We start from the raw sequence: 17,561 nt of genomic DNA, 5'->3' as shown, positions 1-17,561 counted from the left end.
AAAGATGGGTAAGTTTAGTCAAAAAATCCTTCCACTGCTCTATGAACAATCTTCAGGAGGATTAGGAAAAGTTTGTAAAGGGTTTTGCAAGTGATAGCTCCAGCACATCCTGTGACACAGTGCATGCAAAAGCAGGCTGAGCTAATCTCAACACTTGTACAATGCTTAAGAGCACACAGCCAGGTTCTGGTTTACCAGACAGAGAAATTGCAGATTGCACAAGAGAAGTTTGTGATATGTAAAATGCTTCACACAGGCTTAACAAGCCTTTACTCAGTACTCCAACTCATGACCTCCAGTGATTCAGACCACCATGATTTAAGTACTACTGTCCTCAGACAACTGTCCACCAACAAATTACAACACTAACAGCAGAAGTGGAAGACATTTTCAGCCAACATTTTTCAATCACAACAGTCAACAGCTCCACACACTAAACCTAAACCTCCACATATTCCATTTCATATGGCTGTGACCTGCAGCATCTGTAGGCAGTAACCCTGCAGTCACTGCACCTGAATTCCAACAAGGATCACAAATCAGAATCCTCACACTGACATTCACACCCCCTTGACAGGATGAAAAATCATCTACCTTTCAGAAATGGAGAACTGATATGCAGCCCTGAACAGCCCAACAGAACATGGCAAGTCCACGTTGTATCAGAATAGAAAGCAAGTCTGACTCTCAGGCCTGTACTAAAAATACTTAAGTTGGAATTTCTCAGTCTGAATCTGCAGCCTGCTATGAGCTCCACCTGCTACCAAGTCTTTTGTCAGAATCCTCTCCTTTTGGAAGCAAATAGGCTGGTGTTCCTATGGGCAGTTATAGTTAGCCCTGTGAAAGATTACGAGGAACAACAATCTGCACAAATTAGAGAGTCTCCATCTCTCTCTCTCTGACAACTGCCAAATTGGAAACAGCTCTGGTCTCCAAGGAGGGTAAGTACAGCCTCTGACTGTCCTCTCCTAGAGTGGCTCTTCTTGTGCAAGATCTATTTCTGATCTCTGCCTGACAGCAAATAGATCTTCAGGCATTTCCAGGAAGTCCCAGACAAAGGCATTAGCAAATAGCCAATATTGACCTAACTGTCTCTGGGAGGGAAGCGATTTGGCTCAGACAAAAGTAAAGGACATTAGCTCTTTTCAAACACAAGCAACACTCAAACTGAACAAGAGTGAAATGGCATCCCAGCCGAGTTTGGTGGAAGGAACAGACTGAGTGAGTATGAACATTTTACACAAGCAACTAAGCAGTTAATACCATCTCACTACTGACCTGGACTGGATTTCAGCCAACATCCTAGATGGAAACAAAAATTTAAAATAAAAATAAAAACATTAGTCACCAATGCATTAACCTTTTTAGTCAGCTGTTTATCCTTACGTACACAATTAGTAAGTTAACCCTCCTCAGGCATGTCATACAAATTTTTATTTGCTGACGGCTTCCCTCAGAAAGCTTCTAGAAACTGGGGTCAACGTTCAAAGTCTGACAAGATCTGCTCTCTTCTGCCAGAACAAAAAAAAAAAAAATCATGAAAACCAAACAAGCAGCCACTGAATGGACCTCTCAGGGACAATTTCCCAGGGCCAAGGCCTCTGATCAAAATACCAACTCCCTTGTATCCCTACAGGAAGAGGGGCTCGGCCAAGCCAGCTATCTGAGGAACCAGACCCTTCCTGCTGCATCAGTATGCAGCTACTCCACAAGTGCTAGGTCAAAACACAGTGTGTGCTGCCATTTTACAAACATCTAACAAATCTAGTACAAAGGAGACTTCCATTAAACAGTGCAAAGACTCCCAAGGATGGGTACAGAAACAGCAGGAAACAAGACACTAGATTTTAAGCCACAGCTCTGGTAAAGGGAATAAACAGAAGCTCAGGGCTGGACTCATTTCTAGTCCCGCGGATGATCAGTCAGGCGAACGCTCATGGAAATAGCACCATGGGCAGTAAGAGCATCATGGTGCTGGGAAATTTATCATACCCTAGAATTTTGCTACAGCAGATGCCCCTCCAAACCAGTGCTGCTCTCTCCAAGTCAGGTACATCAGAATGATGCCATATAATTAATATCTTGCTAGAAGTCAGTTTGTCCTCCTTGTGCAACGAAAGGAAAGACTCCCTCTACCTACTATTCTTCTTCCCCAGAAGCATGCAGAGCTGCTGGGAAGGAAAGTCATCTGCCTTCTCCAGCAGACTAGCTTCCTTCCTTCAGCACAGAAGTACAATCTTTAGAGACCTGAACTGGACAATTTGTTCTCACACCCTTCTGGAAAACAGACAGGCAGACAACAGTAACAACTACAATGATAGTAAACCAGAGTGGAAAACACTGCCATCATTTGTGTGCCAGACCCTGCTCAGCCCTGGACTACAGGACTTGGAGAAAAGCTGCCAAATGCAGAGGTGTGTGGCACCCAGCCACTACCAAGCAACCCCCTACATGCCACTGACATGGGGATAGCCAAGGGCATTTTTTAAGCCCTAGGTGGACTGTATTTGGTTGAGATTTGCGTAACTGTAGCTAGTTAGGTCTGACTTGAACTGAAAATTGTAATAAGCAGCATTGAGGTTACAACAGATGCTAAGCCAGTACTGGATAACTCTTTCACACAGCTTCTAAGCAGTACCTTAGTGCCATAAGCAGTGGCAAATCAGAACGGTGTGAACACACACCAGTGGTTTCCAAACCTTTGGGTTGCTTATGCTCCAGAGACCTCGTGAAAAGTGTGTAAGTTTGACCACTTCGGAGAACACCTTTCAACAGCTGTAGAGCACTTACCACTTGGAGATGATAATTTGGTAACTGCTGATTTTAACTCATCCAGGGAAGGAAAACGTTAAATCAGGGTTTACATGGGAACAGAGCACAGGAGTTCCACTGGACAGTGAGCACCATGGAGCAAAGGATACAGGATACAGTTTCACAAGATGCAGAAAGGCGAATTAACAGTTCACCACTGCCAAAAATGGAGAGGTTTTACTCCCTCTTCCAGACATGTGCTGCTGCCACTTACTTGTGTTGGCTCTAGCCCTTACAAGACCCCTCTGTGAACCAGTTCAACAGAATATACACCCAGACCAAAAAAAAAAAAAAAAAAAGACTGTTTTCTTTTGGGTTAGAAAAGAGAGATGAGCACAGCAGTCAGCAAGAAGGAAGGAGTATGAGGTGTATGCCTGAACAGCCAGGCCAGGGAGCAGAAAAGGGGTAAGGATGAAAGTAAAGCCATCCCCCCTTTCAGCAGCAGCAAACCATTATACTGACTCAGGTGCCAGCAGGACCACCACCTCAGACACCCCAGCATCTGACCTCTGCCACACCAATAACCACAGTTAAGTTAATAATAAGATTGCTAGAGATCGCTATGATCCTATCCATCTGCATATGTAAAAATGGTTTTGGACACAGCCAGAGACAGAATACTGTCAGAGCTTGCACATTCTAAGTTAATTATCTGCCTTTTAATAAGTAACAGAAACAGGAAAGCATGTGGACCCTATAACCAATATAGGGAAGGGTAAGATTTGCACGGTTCTGCAAGAATAGACATGAAACTTAAGGGAGGAAAAAAATAGCATCTTTTAAACAGTGGAAATCCTATCCAAGCAGCATAAACAGATCTGAATATAGACCCGTCCAGGCAAAGTGCCAGTTACAAAATCTGAGACACACATAAAGATGATGGAGATGAAGGGCAGAAATATTAGTATGAATTCATTAAAAGCATTAGAAGCACAAATTCTGCCCATGAGATGTAGAATGCCCTGGCTACCACCGAAAGGAGGATGCCAGCAATAAACAACGGAGGTCCTAAAGAGACACTGCAATTGTACAGACCTGCAATCATATCCATATTTAGTACAGTCTTATTGAGGAATTCCTATCCTGAAGGCTCTTAAATGGGATATCAGAATGCAGACTTGAGAGATTTTAGTCCTTGAAGAGAGTATTTTTCATTAACTTCAGCAACTACCCATTCAGCAAGTAACAAACATACCTCCCAAGAGCATAAATGCAAAGAACATTCAACAAATGCAAATCTACCCTTAAAAACCAAAGTATCTCAAGTTTGAAAAGCCCATGCCTATACAGTCCCAGCAAATCTCACCCAGATACTGGTGATGCCAAATAAAAGGTTAATATATTAAGATATAAATAAAGACAGGTTCAAAAGACTTGCTGTCATGACCTGCCAACCACTCTGAAGTGAGTTGTTTCCCTTTTTTTAGAAAAGCAACTTTTGTCAAATGTGGTATGTGGTTTAACTGGCTTGTTAAAAATCTAATTACTAAGAAAGTACTCTCAAAATGGTGGATTTTTCTTTTTAAGAAGTTTTCGATTCTGCAAGGGTTCTCTGCAACAGAGAGTGGGAGCAGACTTGGAAGCAACACCAAACTCTTAATTAGCCAAGAAGTGTAAGTCATCATCAGCGACTATACACACAGTGCTGCCAAAATCACAATGTAAACTCACAGAGCAGGGCAGGGGGAAATTACAACAAAATATTTAACATTTTTCAGTCATGTGGATCTTAGTACTACTTATAACTATAATAGGTAGAAAGTTTTAAAATTAAGCTTTCAATCTGATTAGCATTCCACTAAAACCTAAAAGATACCCCAAGTAATTACAGATGGTGGACAAGCAACATCTTTGAAACACAACAGAGTACAAGGGGGCAAGAAACACATGGTTAAAAATCTAGTTAAAGCAGCTCATTTTTACTTTAAAAGCAGCTTCTGGAAATAAAAGGAGGACAATGTTCCAGAAATGAATGTGGGAACTGGTCCCCCCAGTCTACTTTGGGAGAAGACGTGGGTGGTAAGTTGATGGAGCTTGCTGATGGCTCTATGACTCTAGAGCACTGTATTTTAATTTTTTTTACCATTGACAGAAGAATGTGGCTGAAGAGTTTCACAATGTCATGACAGAGGCCCACTGAAAGAAAGGAAATTGTTAAAGCCAGACAGAAAACTAACTTTTTTAGAACTGGAATATATTGTAGCCAGTGAATGGAGAAGAGCTGAAGAATGTTTAAGGTTTTCTTACCTCTTCCTACTGGAAGAAGGTAGATGACCTATCCTTCTACCTATCATCTGACATCATGACAGAGCATTAGTCACAAGTCTTGTGCTTGTTTCATCACTGGCAAAAGAAATAGTGAGGATTTCTTCTTACCAAGAGCAGTATTAATAAAGCAATTAAACGCATGACAGCTTCTTCATCTCAGTGCTCTGCACAGAACTTGTTGTTTTGTTAATACACAAAGAAAAATTTTATTATATCAGCCAAAGGCTGTTTTACTCACAAGAGAACTCATGACCACAGAAAACTGCAATTAAAAAAAAAATTACAAAGAACAAAGAGAAAGTAGATTTCTGAAAGGTAAAGATGAGTAAGAGAGCCCAATCTCCAGTGCTGACCAAAAATGGAAATACAGCAATACTGAAATAGAAGCAGCACGAGAATAAACTTCCCTTTCATAGGTACATGAAATAAATCCTTCCTCAAATTACTTTCTAAAAAAGGGTTTTCAGCATGATCTCTGATTGTTCCTCCACTAATCCTATGATAAAAGTCAACAATCATCTGAGCTAACTGGGGAGAATACTACAGAAGTCAAGATTCCCAGCCCCTACATTTCTGCTTTGCTGAAAATTAAGTTGACTTCTTTGTCTCAACCCATCATATTCTCCCCTGCTATATGCTGAACTAGGGCATAGTGGAAAATTGATTCATTTTCTTATGAAGTACCTAGATGCGTATATATTTTACATGGACGTGTACCTATTCATATCACTATCATCCCATGACTGCTGTGTACTGATCCACTTCAGAACCACACCGGCATTCACAACCCACAGAGAAAGAGAGGGACCGGGCTGTTCAACTTACACACTGAATGTACAAAGACAACTTCCTACACATGCACAGCAGCGCAACTGCCCCCTCACCAAGAACAATATTCCACTCCTATCTCTGTGACAAATCCCAACCTAACTGCTTAAAGCAGCTGGAAAACAGACTAACTCCAACTCCTTCCCTACCCCCCCTCCCCTAAAAAACAGAAAATAAAAAAATAGCTGTTTCTGCCAAGCAAGCACTGAATACACTGCATTCCATTTCATTAAAACAATTACTCAGAAGCCAGCCAAGAATTACATAAAGCTTCCTCCCTGCACCACCCCCAGCCCCTTCTCTTCAACTCTCCTCCCCAGCAAGCAGCTTCCCAACCCTGCGAAGACAAGATCACACCGAGCGGTACCACTCTGCAGAAATCAGCCCCAAACACCTCGCATCGCTCTGGCTATCCCATCCCACACAGAGTGGTTTTCAAACCCAAGCAATGCAGCCAGGACTCTAGCAGATCCAGGCAGCCTAGCAGCCCTCTGAATTTCACACCACTGTAAGCCGTACCACGGCGATCTGTCTCATCTAGTTTTCTCCCTCGTGTTTGATGGTAAAGTAGCATCCAACAAACTGAGCCTTTAACCAACTCTTATAGAAAAATTAATTATAATCTAACGTATTTTATCTCTAACTCGCATGGCCAAGGCTTTTATGCATGATCCCGAGGCAGAAGGTGCTGGAGGCGCCAGATTTAAGCAATTAAGAAGTACCCGAGCAGCGTGCCAGAGCAGCTGTGCTTGTGAGGCACTGCCCAAGGGAACTGCTCAGGACAGCCAAGTAGCAAATCTCAGATTAAGCACCAGCAGGATAGATTGAAAACTACAAGCTTAGGGTTATAAGAACCCAATGGACAAATTCATCCCAAACTCCACACAGCCACTCTACAGCTCCCAGACTGACAGCGCTGAGCTCCTCACATTTCACAGCAGAAATAAAAGGCAGCTTCTTCTGGCCAACACCGCTCACCCACCCACAACACTGAGTTGGCCACTGATAAGAGATTTCATGACGTGGATGAAATGGCATTTCATTCCCTCCCCCAGTGCTCCAGCTCTCTGCAGGGATCCTGTCTAACTGCTGGAGCTGCTTGCAGCCAGGCAGAATAGTTCCAGCTGTGTATCATGCTGCCTAACCAGACCTACACAGCCCAAGAAAAGTCTCCCACATAAAACCGTGATGAACAAGAGGGAGAGCTGCAAACCAGAAGTACTACTCCTAGGCATCTACTCTCGCAGACCACCTCTGCCCAAGAGGGGTAATTTGCTAGAGGCAACAAAAAAACCTCTAGTCCCAAGGCAGCTGCTGGTGCTGAGGGATGGGGAGCAGCAGACCCAACTAACTAATGATCAAACAAGAGGAGTGGTAGAGAAGACCAGACAGGCCATCATCTTACTGCAGCTCGTGGAGCACCAGTAACCCCAACTGACATGCAGTTAGCCTTAGGTTCTTTTGTCTGACCCAGCTGAAATTAGTGGCTCCAACCCAAAAGAAACCTTTTCAGAGAGAAGCCTTGAACTTGTTTAGAACCATGAAAGAGGACAGAACAAGAGAATATTAAACCCTTAATCCATGTCAAATCATTTACAGCCCTCCTGCCCATGACCTTTTCTATTTCTGGCTTTTTTTGCCCCCTTCTGCTTTTAGAAAAACCCAGCCTAACTGCAGTCCCTGAACCATCACAAACTTCCTTATAGCACAAAGCGAAATTCTTTGCTCACCTTGCTCTTCAAGGATGGAAATAAAGCAAGATCCTATCAGGCGTCTAGACAGACATAGGATTAATTCTGTCTGCCAGCTCAATTTTGTGACAAAAACATGGGACTGATTTATTCCTGGAGACCCCATACAGTTTGATTTATAGTTGAGCCATTTAAAGCACAATTCCCCATGTAAAGTGTCATTCAGAAAGTTTATTCCCCGGAGCGCCATTTACTTTTTCTGATGTTCTTCACTTCACTTGCAAAATGTTTGAGGTTTAAACACGTGCAATAAACAGTAAAAAAAACCACAAGAAATCAAGCTACACTCCACTGCATGCTGCCAGCCAGACGTGCTCAGTAGCTCACCCAGCAAAGGCATCTACACCAAACTTGCATATAATAATAAGAACACTGTGAGAAGTGGCATGACAAACTGTATTTGAAGACTTCAGACTACCTCATCATCATTTAAATAACTTGAACTAAACTTGTTCACAGAGTAGAGGCAGTCCAGCACAGGGAAAAACAAGCCAAGCAATAACAATGCAGGCTGCCTCCCCATGTGGCCTGCCATGAGTTCTCCTGGAACCTCAGCTTATAGTTGTCTGAAACTGCTTAGATAAATTTCCCATGTAAATTCAAAATAATTACTGTCTGCTACAAGAAAAAGCTGCATTTATATAAGCAGAAAAAGAGCCTACCAGACGCCTATACAACACAAATACATAACCTCAGGGACTCAAGTTCCTCTAACTGAAACACCAACACCAAACTCGTTCCACAGCACTCCAGTTCCCATTTCTACTTCTTTTGCTTCACTGGGATTTAAAAACACACATATGCAGAAGAAAAAGCATGGATTTTAGCACCAGTCAATCAAGGGAGATTGTCCCCAGCCCAGCTGGTTTCTGCTGCTCTGGGGCCATTTGCAATGAGAATAAGCATGAATGGGAAAAAACAGCTAAGAGCGATAGGAGAAAGTCATCACCCACCTCCTATTTTTATGTTATATCTTTAGCACATGACATTCTTTGAATGACTTCATGACACTCTGTGGTAAAGGGAAAGACTAGAGTAGAACCACTGTGGGGAACTTGGAAGGGAAAGGAAATCTTTTCTCCCTACTCACAGCGTGTCATAATAAAGGATGAAGAAAGGATGAGCCATCAGAAAGGCAGAGAGGGAACATTAAACAGGGCAGAGAAGGAAATAAAAACTTACAAATCTAATTCAAACGTGCCATTGTAAGCTTTTCCAGCAATGATGACCAGAAAATGTTGAGTTACTATTCTGATGTATTCACCTGGAAGCTATTTCAGAAACACAAAGATCTCAATTAACATTAACTGTACTTTGCAGGTAAGGAGCTATTTATCTCTATTTCACAGATGGAGAAACAATATGCCTAACATCAGGGCAAACTTTTGAGGCTGTGAATGTTACCTTATGATAGATTAAGCATAAACCCCAGCTAAAAGAGGTGGCCTCACCTTCTTCCCAGTCAACTATCCATGTCAAAAAAAATGACTACCAGAAGAATCAAGCTTGCTGATCCAGCTAACTGCCCAACCGTTTTGTGGACATTTTATTGTGGAAACAAGGAAGGACGATGAGGGCAGAGAACACAACACACCTTACAGCAGCCAGCAGTTAAATCAGGTTAAACCAATTTGAAATCACAACTTCCACTTTCCAATCCACTTAACTCCAGCCCAAAATGGAAAGGAACAGTGCCACTCCTTGCTTCTACACTGCACTGGATCTAGTTACCTTGCCACAGGGCAGGACAGTTCATCTTAGTGATCCAATGGCAAATAATTTGTTCATTTGGGGGAAAGGGATGGTTTTCTAAAAGATCAGAAATTTCAACCAATTCTTTGTGGAGACTGATAATCACTAAGTAAGCAGCAAGCACACAAGATGGAATCACCATTTTTGGCTGCCATCTGAAACTGGATGAGATGAGAGGTGAGATTTTACCAACACTGAAACAAGAACAGGACCCAAATGTCTCCACAGTTCCCTACCTAGTATTTTACAATATAATAGCTTAGCAATCAGGACAACCTGTACTTCCAGGGCTTGTTATTAAATCTAAATTAGTTAAGACAAGCTAAAGTGAACAAAAAGCTCACTCTCTAAACCCCATCTTCTTATCACAGCCCGGGAAAGCTTCCCACAGACAATGCCTCACTTTCAGGCAGCTGGAGTAGAAGAGCATCTTCATTAACAGCTTCCGCATCACACAAAAAGGGACACAGAAGATCAGTACACAACAGGAGGGAGGCATAGCCTGAGACACAGAGCAGGAAACTGGGACCAGAGATCCTAGTCACTCGCACTGATTTTCCACTAGCACAACACAACTGAACTCAGAATCTGTTATGGCCATCTCCAAAGCTGCAGTAGATCCTGGATATCACAACTAATGCATTAATCTGATTCAAACAGATTTGGTTTGCAGCCATGGACAGGCTTTTTTCCCCCCTCTAGTTGCACAGATTTAATTTAAGGAATTTATATATGTCTGTCTTAACAGTATCAGAAAAACAACTCTGATAGAACAAGAAGTGCACTATTATTGCTTGTTCTGCTGCCAGACTTGAGGATTTTATCCATCATTTCTGCAGTTTCACAACTTGTTTCACATAATAAGTACACTTCATGGGGAGAGATGAGGAAAAAAGAGTCTGGAGAAACTGAAGTATCATGATTCCCTAGGAAAGAAAGAACAAGTAGAGAGACAGAGTTAAAGAAGATGTATGAGAAGTTCCCCATTTATTTCTCTAGTGGTAGTGATGGTGTCGGAGGATCAACTTTAACCAGGAGGGCAGCTGAACACTTGGGATAAGTTGACCTCTCCCAGCGAAGGACAAAGAAGCTAAAGACAGCACAGAGTCCGGCCTTTCCACGGAAATAGAGCAACAAGAAAAGAAGCCTCTCTCTGCATCTCACACTGCTCGAGGCAGAGGACTCCCTGTCTGAGTTGCTCAGGACAATGAAGTCCCTGTTTTACAAGGGGTCACAACAGCTAAGAAGCTGAAACAAGTCAGAACCCCATTGTGCAGAGTATTAGTTCTGTTTACAGTTTTCTCGCCCAGCAGCAGGAATGACTCAGAAACCTGAGCCAGTAGAAAGCCAAGGGAGCAAATTACTTTACCAGCGTTCCCCCAATACCATTTCCTGACCATGAGCAATTTCACACTAAACTTTCAGTCAAATAAGACCAAAACCCACTGCATATGACTTCTAAACTGAAGGAACCGAGTCAGAAACAGAAAAGCATCCCCTTCAGAAGAGGGACAGACAGCACAGCACTGCAGAACACAGCAATCTTCCAAATGTTTGGACAGATGACAGATGGAAACATATGCAAGCCCCTCAACACTCCCATGAAAAATCAATGGCAAGATTGCTCCCTTTAAAGTCAATCTTGAAGGGATTAAGTCCTGAAGAGAGGGTGGGTTGGAGTTCCTAAAAAAGAAGGAAACAACTTTTGAAGTAAAATCTTTTGTGCCACTGAACCTTTGCAGTGTTTTGAATTTTGAAGCTACATTGCTAGACAAACCTTTCTGCAAAAGAAAAATCCTCCTAGAAGTGAGCAAGCAGACCTAAAATAAGAAGCTTACAGCCTAGCTTACATGCACAGCCAAAACACTGCCATAAATACGATTTCATTAAACAGAAATAACTTATTTGTAAAACACCTTTTACAAGCTCTAGTGAATGCTGGTTTTTGATTGCAAAATCCAGTTTAAAAAATCTGAAGCCTTAAAAAAAAACAAACAATACCCAAACAGTAGAAAAATGAGAATTTCAAAGCCATCTAAAGAAAGCTTCTAAAAGCAACACCATTTCTGTCAGGAGTTACCAAAGGGGGGGGGGGGAAGTTTTACAGTAGTGTTTGCAAACAACTCCTACAACCTCTTTCAGAAAAAGGCTGTAAAAACATTCAAAATCAAACAAAGCAAATGTACAGTTTCCTTTCTCCTACTCCTCTCACCATAAAATACATGACACACTGCACAGATTAGATTTCTTCCTCTGCAACCATCAGATCTTAATGGATCTGTTCACACATACTACTTAGACAAGGTAGCATCACAGAACCAAGAATAATTCAACCTCTAACTCAGTATCTCAAATTGTCTGAGGCAAATACGTGTGGCTGGTCACTTGCGTGCTGGAACCACAGCGCGCAACAACACGCTGCACTTTGCTAATCCCCTGAAGGGGACGATAGCCCTGAGTTAGGATTTTCCCTCTTTAGGACTAGGTTTTACTTTCTGTGCCAGTTTACAATACTGCAGAATGGCAAACTAATTCAGCAAGTTTCCTGTCAAACTCCAAGCACATCCGCAAAATACGCTTCCTTAGAGAGATTCGAGGAAGACAATCTGGACAAGTCTGGTCAGCTGCTCGAATTCACGGTCTCCTCCCTCCCTTCCCACAAAGTGCTATTCTGGTTTACACCCAGACCCAGCACGGAATGTCCTGTGCCATAGAGGCTCCCCCAGCTCAACGGGGTGCACAGGTTCCGCTCGCAGAGCCCTGAAAGAGCTTCCTGTGTCAGCTGCACACTGTAACACCACTTCTTCAACACTGAGGGGAATAAAAAGCAACAAAGTTGGGGGTTTTTTCAACTCCAAATGAATCCCCAAAGCAACACAAATCCATTCTCACGGATGTTTCATAACGTCTCCAGGCCAAGCTGCATGGAACTGAGATACTTCTGGACCTCCATTTTACAGTGCACAAGTACACACTGATCAACTCCAGCAGCTCCAGGAAGAGGGAGGAGATTTTGATAAACTCAGGGAGTTAAGAACAGACACACCAATGGGTTCTCTGAGGTGTTCCTCATGCCCAGCAAGGTCCATCAGTCACTAGTCATTTCTGCACCACATAGATTCAGAAGCATGGTGTGGAAATACCTAAACTGATCTTAACTTGACATCAACTCTGAACCTCAATGCTCAACTACTTTTGGGCCAAAACTGGCCCTGGAAGCAGTGCAGCTACGTCCACGTGGCATTCTGCCTGAACCAACAAGTCCTGACGGACTGGCTTGACTTTGGACAGAGCCAGCACAGAGGTCTGTATCCATGGCACAGTTAATCCACAACTCTGATAATCCACCCATAGATAATGAGGAAAGAAAAACAAACAACTCTCACTTCAATTCAAAAGTTTTACTTATTTCAGGGGAGTTGTATCAGCGCAGCATTGTTCCCTTATTTATGCATCCCAAGGCGAATGGCTTTAGAAAAATAAGTGAGCAATTTTGGGGCTAACAATGATTTGCAGAGGGAAGATAGCTCATGTGCCTTTCTGTGGTGAATTCCGTACACCAAAGAAAAGCTTAGAAAGGGTCCCAATTTTTGTTCAGCTGCTTACTGCTAGATAATCAGATCTTGTCCAGTCTGGAAGACTGCACAGAAATTGAGAAAGACATGGTGTAATTCAGACTTGATGAAATCAAGTTGCAGAGACAAAAAGTTCTATTTTAAAAATCAGATAACAACTTTTAACTTTTGGTTGTGCCAATACATTTAACACCTCAAACCAGACACAAATTCAGATCTTTCTCAGCATTTCTTTGCATTTCACCTCTAATCCTCGTAACAGAGGAAAGGAAAAATGTGTTGAAACTGCAGTAGCCTATTCAAACAACTGGAAAGTCGCACTACCAATGTTCAAGGAATGCAACAATTGCAGTAGGCACAGTACAGCTTCCATGGTTTGTTAAAGAGCATGTTGATGAGACACTAAACTGGCCCTACACAATGCTATCTGCAAGCTCACCTTGAAGGGCCACTCCGCAAGTCAATACACAGCCTGGGTGAATCCTGTTCTGACTAGCAACACATTCCTGAACAGACTAGAAACTTGCCCCCAATCCCCGAGAGATAACGAGGCTGAGGGATGTGAGAAACGGTAAACAGAACTGTCTCCGCTTAAAGAAACAGTAACTGTGAGAAGCAGCACAGGAGAAATTCATTCTGTTTGCACCACCAGTTACTTCACCCAAGCAGAGGGTGAACTCCCCAAGAACGAATGCTTCGTGGTGCACCTTTCACCAGGAAGCCACGCAGCTGACGGACTCCTTGCTCCCTAAGTTTATTCATCAGCCCAGTTCAGAGTCTGTTTTCTGAAGGTGTGACCACCAGCTTTATGCCAGCACTGTAATGTGAGCTTCCAGGTCCAGTAATAAAACTGTAATATTCCTGGAGCATATCTTAACAGAACGTCTGGTTTCTATTAAAGGTAGGATGGAAGTAACGGATTGCGGCCCCTCCCCAGTGTCTGATTTAATCGGTTTCATAAGCAGAACTCAGTCACCCTCATGTCTCCCAGAGCACAAGGGATTTGGGCAGATCCACCCCCTTTCCGGCTTGGTACCAAAGGAACTCAAACTCTCTAGATCTTTCCAGTGAAACCAGTTGCCTGATGTTTCCCCGCTACACGGTTTCAGAAGGTTTCAGGACACCTGGGAGAAGCCAAGGGAGGAGAAGGATGAGCTCTGAGCCCCGCGGCACGTCGGGCTGGGGCTCTGCCCCGCTCACCCCCGAGGGCTCCCCGCTGGCCACTCCGGATCCCGCAAAGTTACCCCGCAAAGTTACGGATCTCGCCCGAGAACAGGCTGGAGGGCTTGCGGCAGGGAAGGAGGCGTCCGCTGAAACCCGACCACGCTCCACGCTGCTCCCGGGGCAGGGCACCGAAGGGCGCCGTTCCCGGCCGGGGCAGAGCCGGGACAAACACGGACGGCCCGGACGGCGGCGGCCCCAGGGCAGCCCAGCCGAGGGGCCTGGGGGCGGGCGAGCGGCGCGGCGAGCCGGGAGGGCCTGCGCCGTCCGCGGGGGAGCGACACGGCCCCGGGCGCCGGCAGGCCCGGCCCGAGCCCCACGGCGCGGAGCCGGCGGCGGCGCGGAGGGGCGGCAGCGTGGCCGGGCGGGCCGCGGCCGCCGCGGGGGGTGCCCGGGGCGCTGAGGCGCGGCTCCCCCCAGCCGCGGGGAGTACGCACGGCTCGGAACTCACCCAAGTCGTCCATGGTGCCGCCGTGCCGTGCCGTGCCGTGCCGTGCCGTACCGGTGCCGCCGCCGCCCGCCTCAGCGCCTCGCAACTTTCCCGGCCCGCCCCCGCGCGCGCCTCCGGCCCCGCGCGCGCCCCCGCCGCGCCGCGCCCGCCCGGCCCCGCCCCCTACCGGCGGCAGCGGGAGCCGCCAGCCCGGCCCCGGGAAGGGAGCGGGGGGGGGGGGGACACACACGACACTCGGCCTCTCCCGGCCCCGGGGGTGCAAACGCGCCCCGGGAAACGGCGGGAGGGGAGAGCGGCGCCCGGAGCCGCTGCGGCTCCCGGCCCTCGCCGCACGGAGCCGTCCTGCGGCCCTGCCCGGGCGAGGCCCCGGCCTGCGAGTTACACACACGCGGCCGAGGCTGCCGGTGCCCGGCCCGCAGCGCAGCCCCGCTCCTGTCCCGTCACTCGAGGAGCAGGACCCTCCCCAGGGGTCCGACCCCGAGGGCAGCCGTGCCAGGCTGCGGGGCGCTGCTGCCCGGGAGGAGCCCTGCACACCGCAGCGCCCTGCCCCAGCAGCCTTGGAACAAACTGGCGCTTCTGAGCCCCAGATTACCATCTACCCGCTCCACAGGAACGCTTGGGCAGGTGAAACCTTTCCCGAACAATTTTCCACAAGCTGTTGCCACCGTAAAGGAAAGCCACCAACCACTTCTCCTTTGCTGTGTTTAGAAACCGTAACGGCCCTCGTGGATTTATCATGTGAAGGTGCATCTTGAACCACCATTTCCCACTTGCTTTTCCTTTCCAGCCGCGACCAAACCACGCTCCAGCGCAGCCGAGTCCTCAGCCTTGCCCAAACCACAGACAGCTCCACCCTCCCCAGAGCTGGTGTTCACCATCGTGCTCTGGCCAAGTCGACATGGCAGTAAAAACATTTGCTCAGCCCGTGTTCAGCTCCTAATCTGATGAGAGCTACACCGAAAGCTATCAGTGTGGGAACAGCTAAGGATCCAGGAAACATGACTCTTGCAGCACTTTTAGCACTTTTCCTCATGAAATTACTACCGAGTCAGAGAATGTTCTCAGAGCTGAACAGCACATGTCCTGTTGTTGAGCTGAGATTACGGGATTGCATTTTCATAAAAGCTGAGAACATGAGGTCAGCTGCTAGCAATCTCCAATGCTTTATTTTTCACTCTGTAGGCACGAACACACCCAGTTTCTTCAGCTAGCACAATTCAACAGCCATCGTATTTCCTGTGGTAAGACATGTTATAATGAGAACTATCATTAGGTGGGCATGGAAATATTCCCTCCCTAGTCCCAGACGATGCTTGCAAATAATCAACAGCCTCCAGGAAAGTCGTTCCAGGTGTTACTCCAAATCCAGGACTTCTCAGAAAATGACACCCTTACCTAGATCTAGGTACAAATGTAAGCAATGGCTTTCACCATGTGCTTCACCATCGATGCTAAGGATTTCACCTGACACCCCCTTTGCTTGTTCCTGAGCAAAATTTAAAACATTATTTTAAGTCACTGTTACATTTTCTCAAAACCCATCCCTAGCTGTATAATGATGACTTCAGGATGTGTCCTCCCAGGTGGAGTAACATAAACCACCAGCACTTACTAGTAGCATAGTGAACCTAGGGTCATCCAACACGTCCTTCCCTGGGATCAGTATAGTTCTTCTAGCAACACGTCACAGGCATGTGTCTCGGCTTGGGTTGTATTTTTACCTCTGCATAAATAAAGTGCCCACTGTGCTCTGTTCATATTGTGGCCTGGTATGCAATTTTTATCTTCAGCTTCCTACAGTGTCCTTTGGGAGTCTGGAAGTGAGTGCAAATCAAGAAAGCAGTTTCTATTCTGTCTCAGGGCTCAAATTAACATGTCATAGCACCAATTAGGGCTGCACCCGCAAGAAATAGGTTGTGTCCAAACTGCTTAGTCTAAGAGAAAAAAAAGTCATTGCCTCTAAAGCTTTGCCTGTGGCTTCAGCACTGCTATGAAAGGGTCAGTGAGGTGGAAAGGCAGGGCTGTCACATGAGTGACATGCTAACATTTCTTACTTAAAATCTTACTTAAAGGTGTTTGTGAGTCAGAGAGAGTTTCAGATGCAGAAAACAGGTAGATGGTGAGAAAACAGGAGTTCCAGGGAGTTAGGAAGGACAGGAGAAGGTGAACATTGGATGAGTTTAGTCTGAGCCCACACCACTGAGCAGTTGTCTTAGCAGCTTGGGTTTAACCTGCCCCTACTCCTAGGCTGTAGGAGTGTCCCCAAGGCATGCCCAGAGGCTGCTGGTGGGGCTGAGGGGAGAGTGACGCTGAGAGCAGCTACATCCCTCATAAATGGTTCTGGGAAAGCGCCAGGGAACAAAGGCAGGTAGTGCATCAGAGAAACACACAGGGCTTCCTCTTATGTTGTGCCCTGTGACTAAGACACATTATGACTTGACTTATCTTTCACAGAAGGTGTGCCAAGAAGTTATTGCCCCCATTTACAGATGGGAAACAGGGCTGGGAGCTGGAAAAAAGTCAGAGAGTGAGTCAATATCAACATAATGTTGGGACTTCAGGACTTCCTAGCTCCACACAACCCAAGTACTTGCTCAAGGCATCCTTCCCTCCTGTCAAAGCATGGTTTACTAGTTACGGACCAGCTCCATAGAAGGGTGGTTTAACCCACTGACCTCCACAAACTGGAGACTGGATGGATTAACTGTCCGCCTGTCCCCTTCAGGGCTGTAATCTCAGACTGGCTGCCAAACAGAGGAGAGATCCAAGCTAATTTCATAATACCTCCTGTGAAAAGCACCATTATTTACAGCAGACAATCTATATCAGAGAGGAAGATATGAAGTCACACTGACTTGTAAGGCATGATTAGATCTTACTTAGTGCCCTTTCTAGAGTAACTGA

The 17,561-nt window shown here is 45.6% G+C and overlaps 1 protein-coding gene across 3 annotated transcripts in view; it reads right to left on the bottom strand.

Moving 5' to 3' along the window:
• The window catches only part of PXN (paxillin), a 47,364-nt gene extending 32,621 nt beyond the window's left edge, over positions 1-14,743 (bottom strand). For all 3 annotated transcript variants that reach the window (XM_074920942.1, XM_074920944.1, XM_074920943.1), the window contains exon 1: positions 14,658-14,743. In XM_074920942.1, coding sequence (XP_074777043.1) covers positions 14,658-14,670 — 13 coding nt within the window. In that variant the 5' untranslated portion in view covers positions 14,671-14,743. The remainder of the gene's footprint in view (positions 1-14,657) is intronic.
• Between the last annotated feature and the right edge of the window lie 2,818 nt (positions 14,744-17,561).

Source organism: Athene noctua, chromosome 17 (genome assembly GCF_965140245.1).
Source record: "Athene noctua chromosome 17, bAthNoc1.hap1.1, whole genome shotgun sequence".
In the NCBI taxonomy this organism is placed as follows: Eukaryota; Metazoa; Chordata; class Aves; order Strigiformes; family Strigidae; genus Athene; species Athene noctua.
This window is presented reverse-complemented; position numbering and strand designations above follow the sequence as displayed.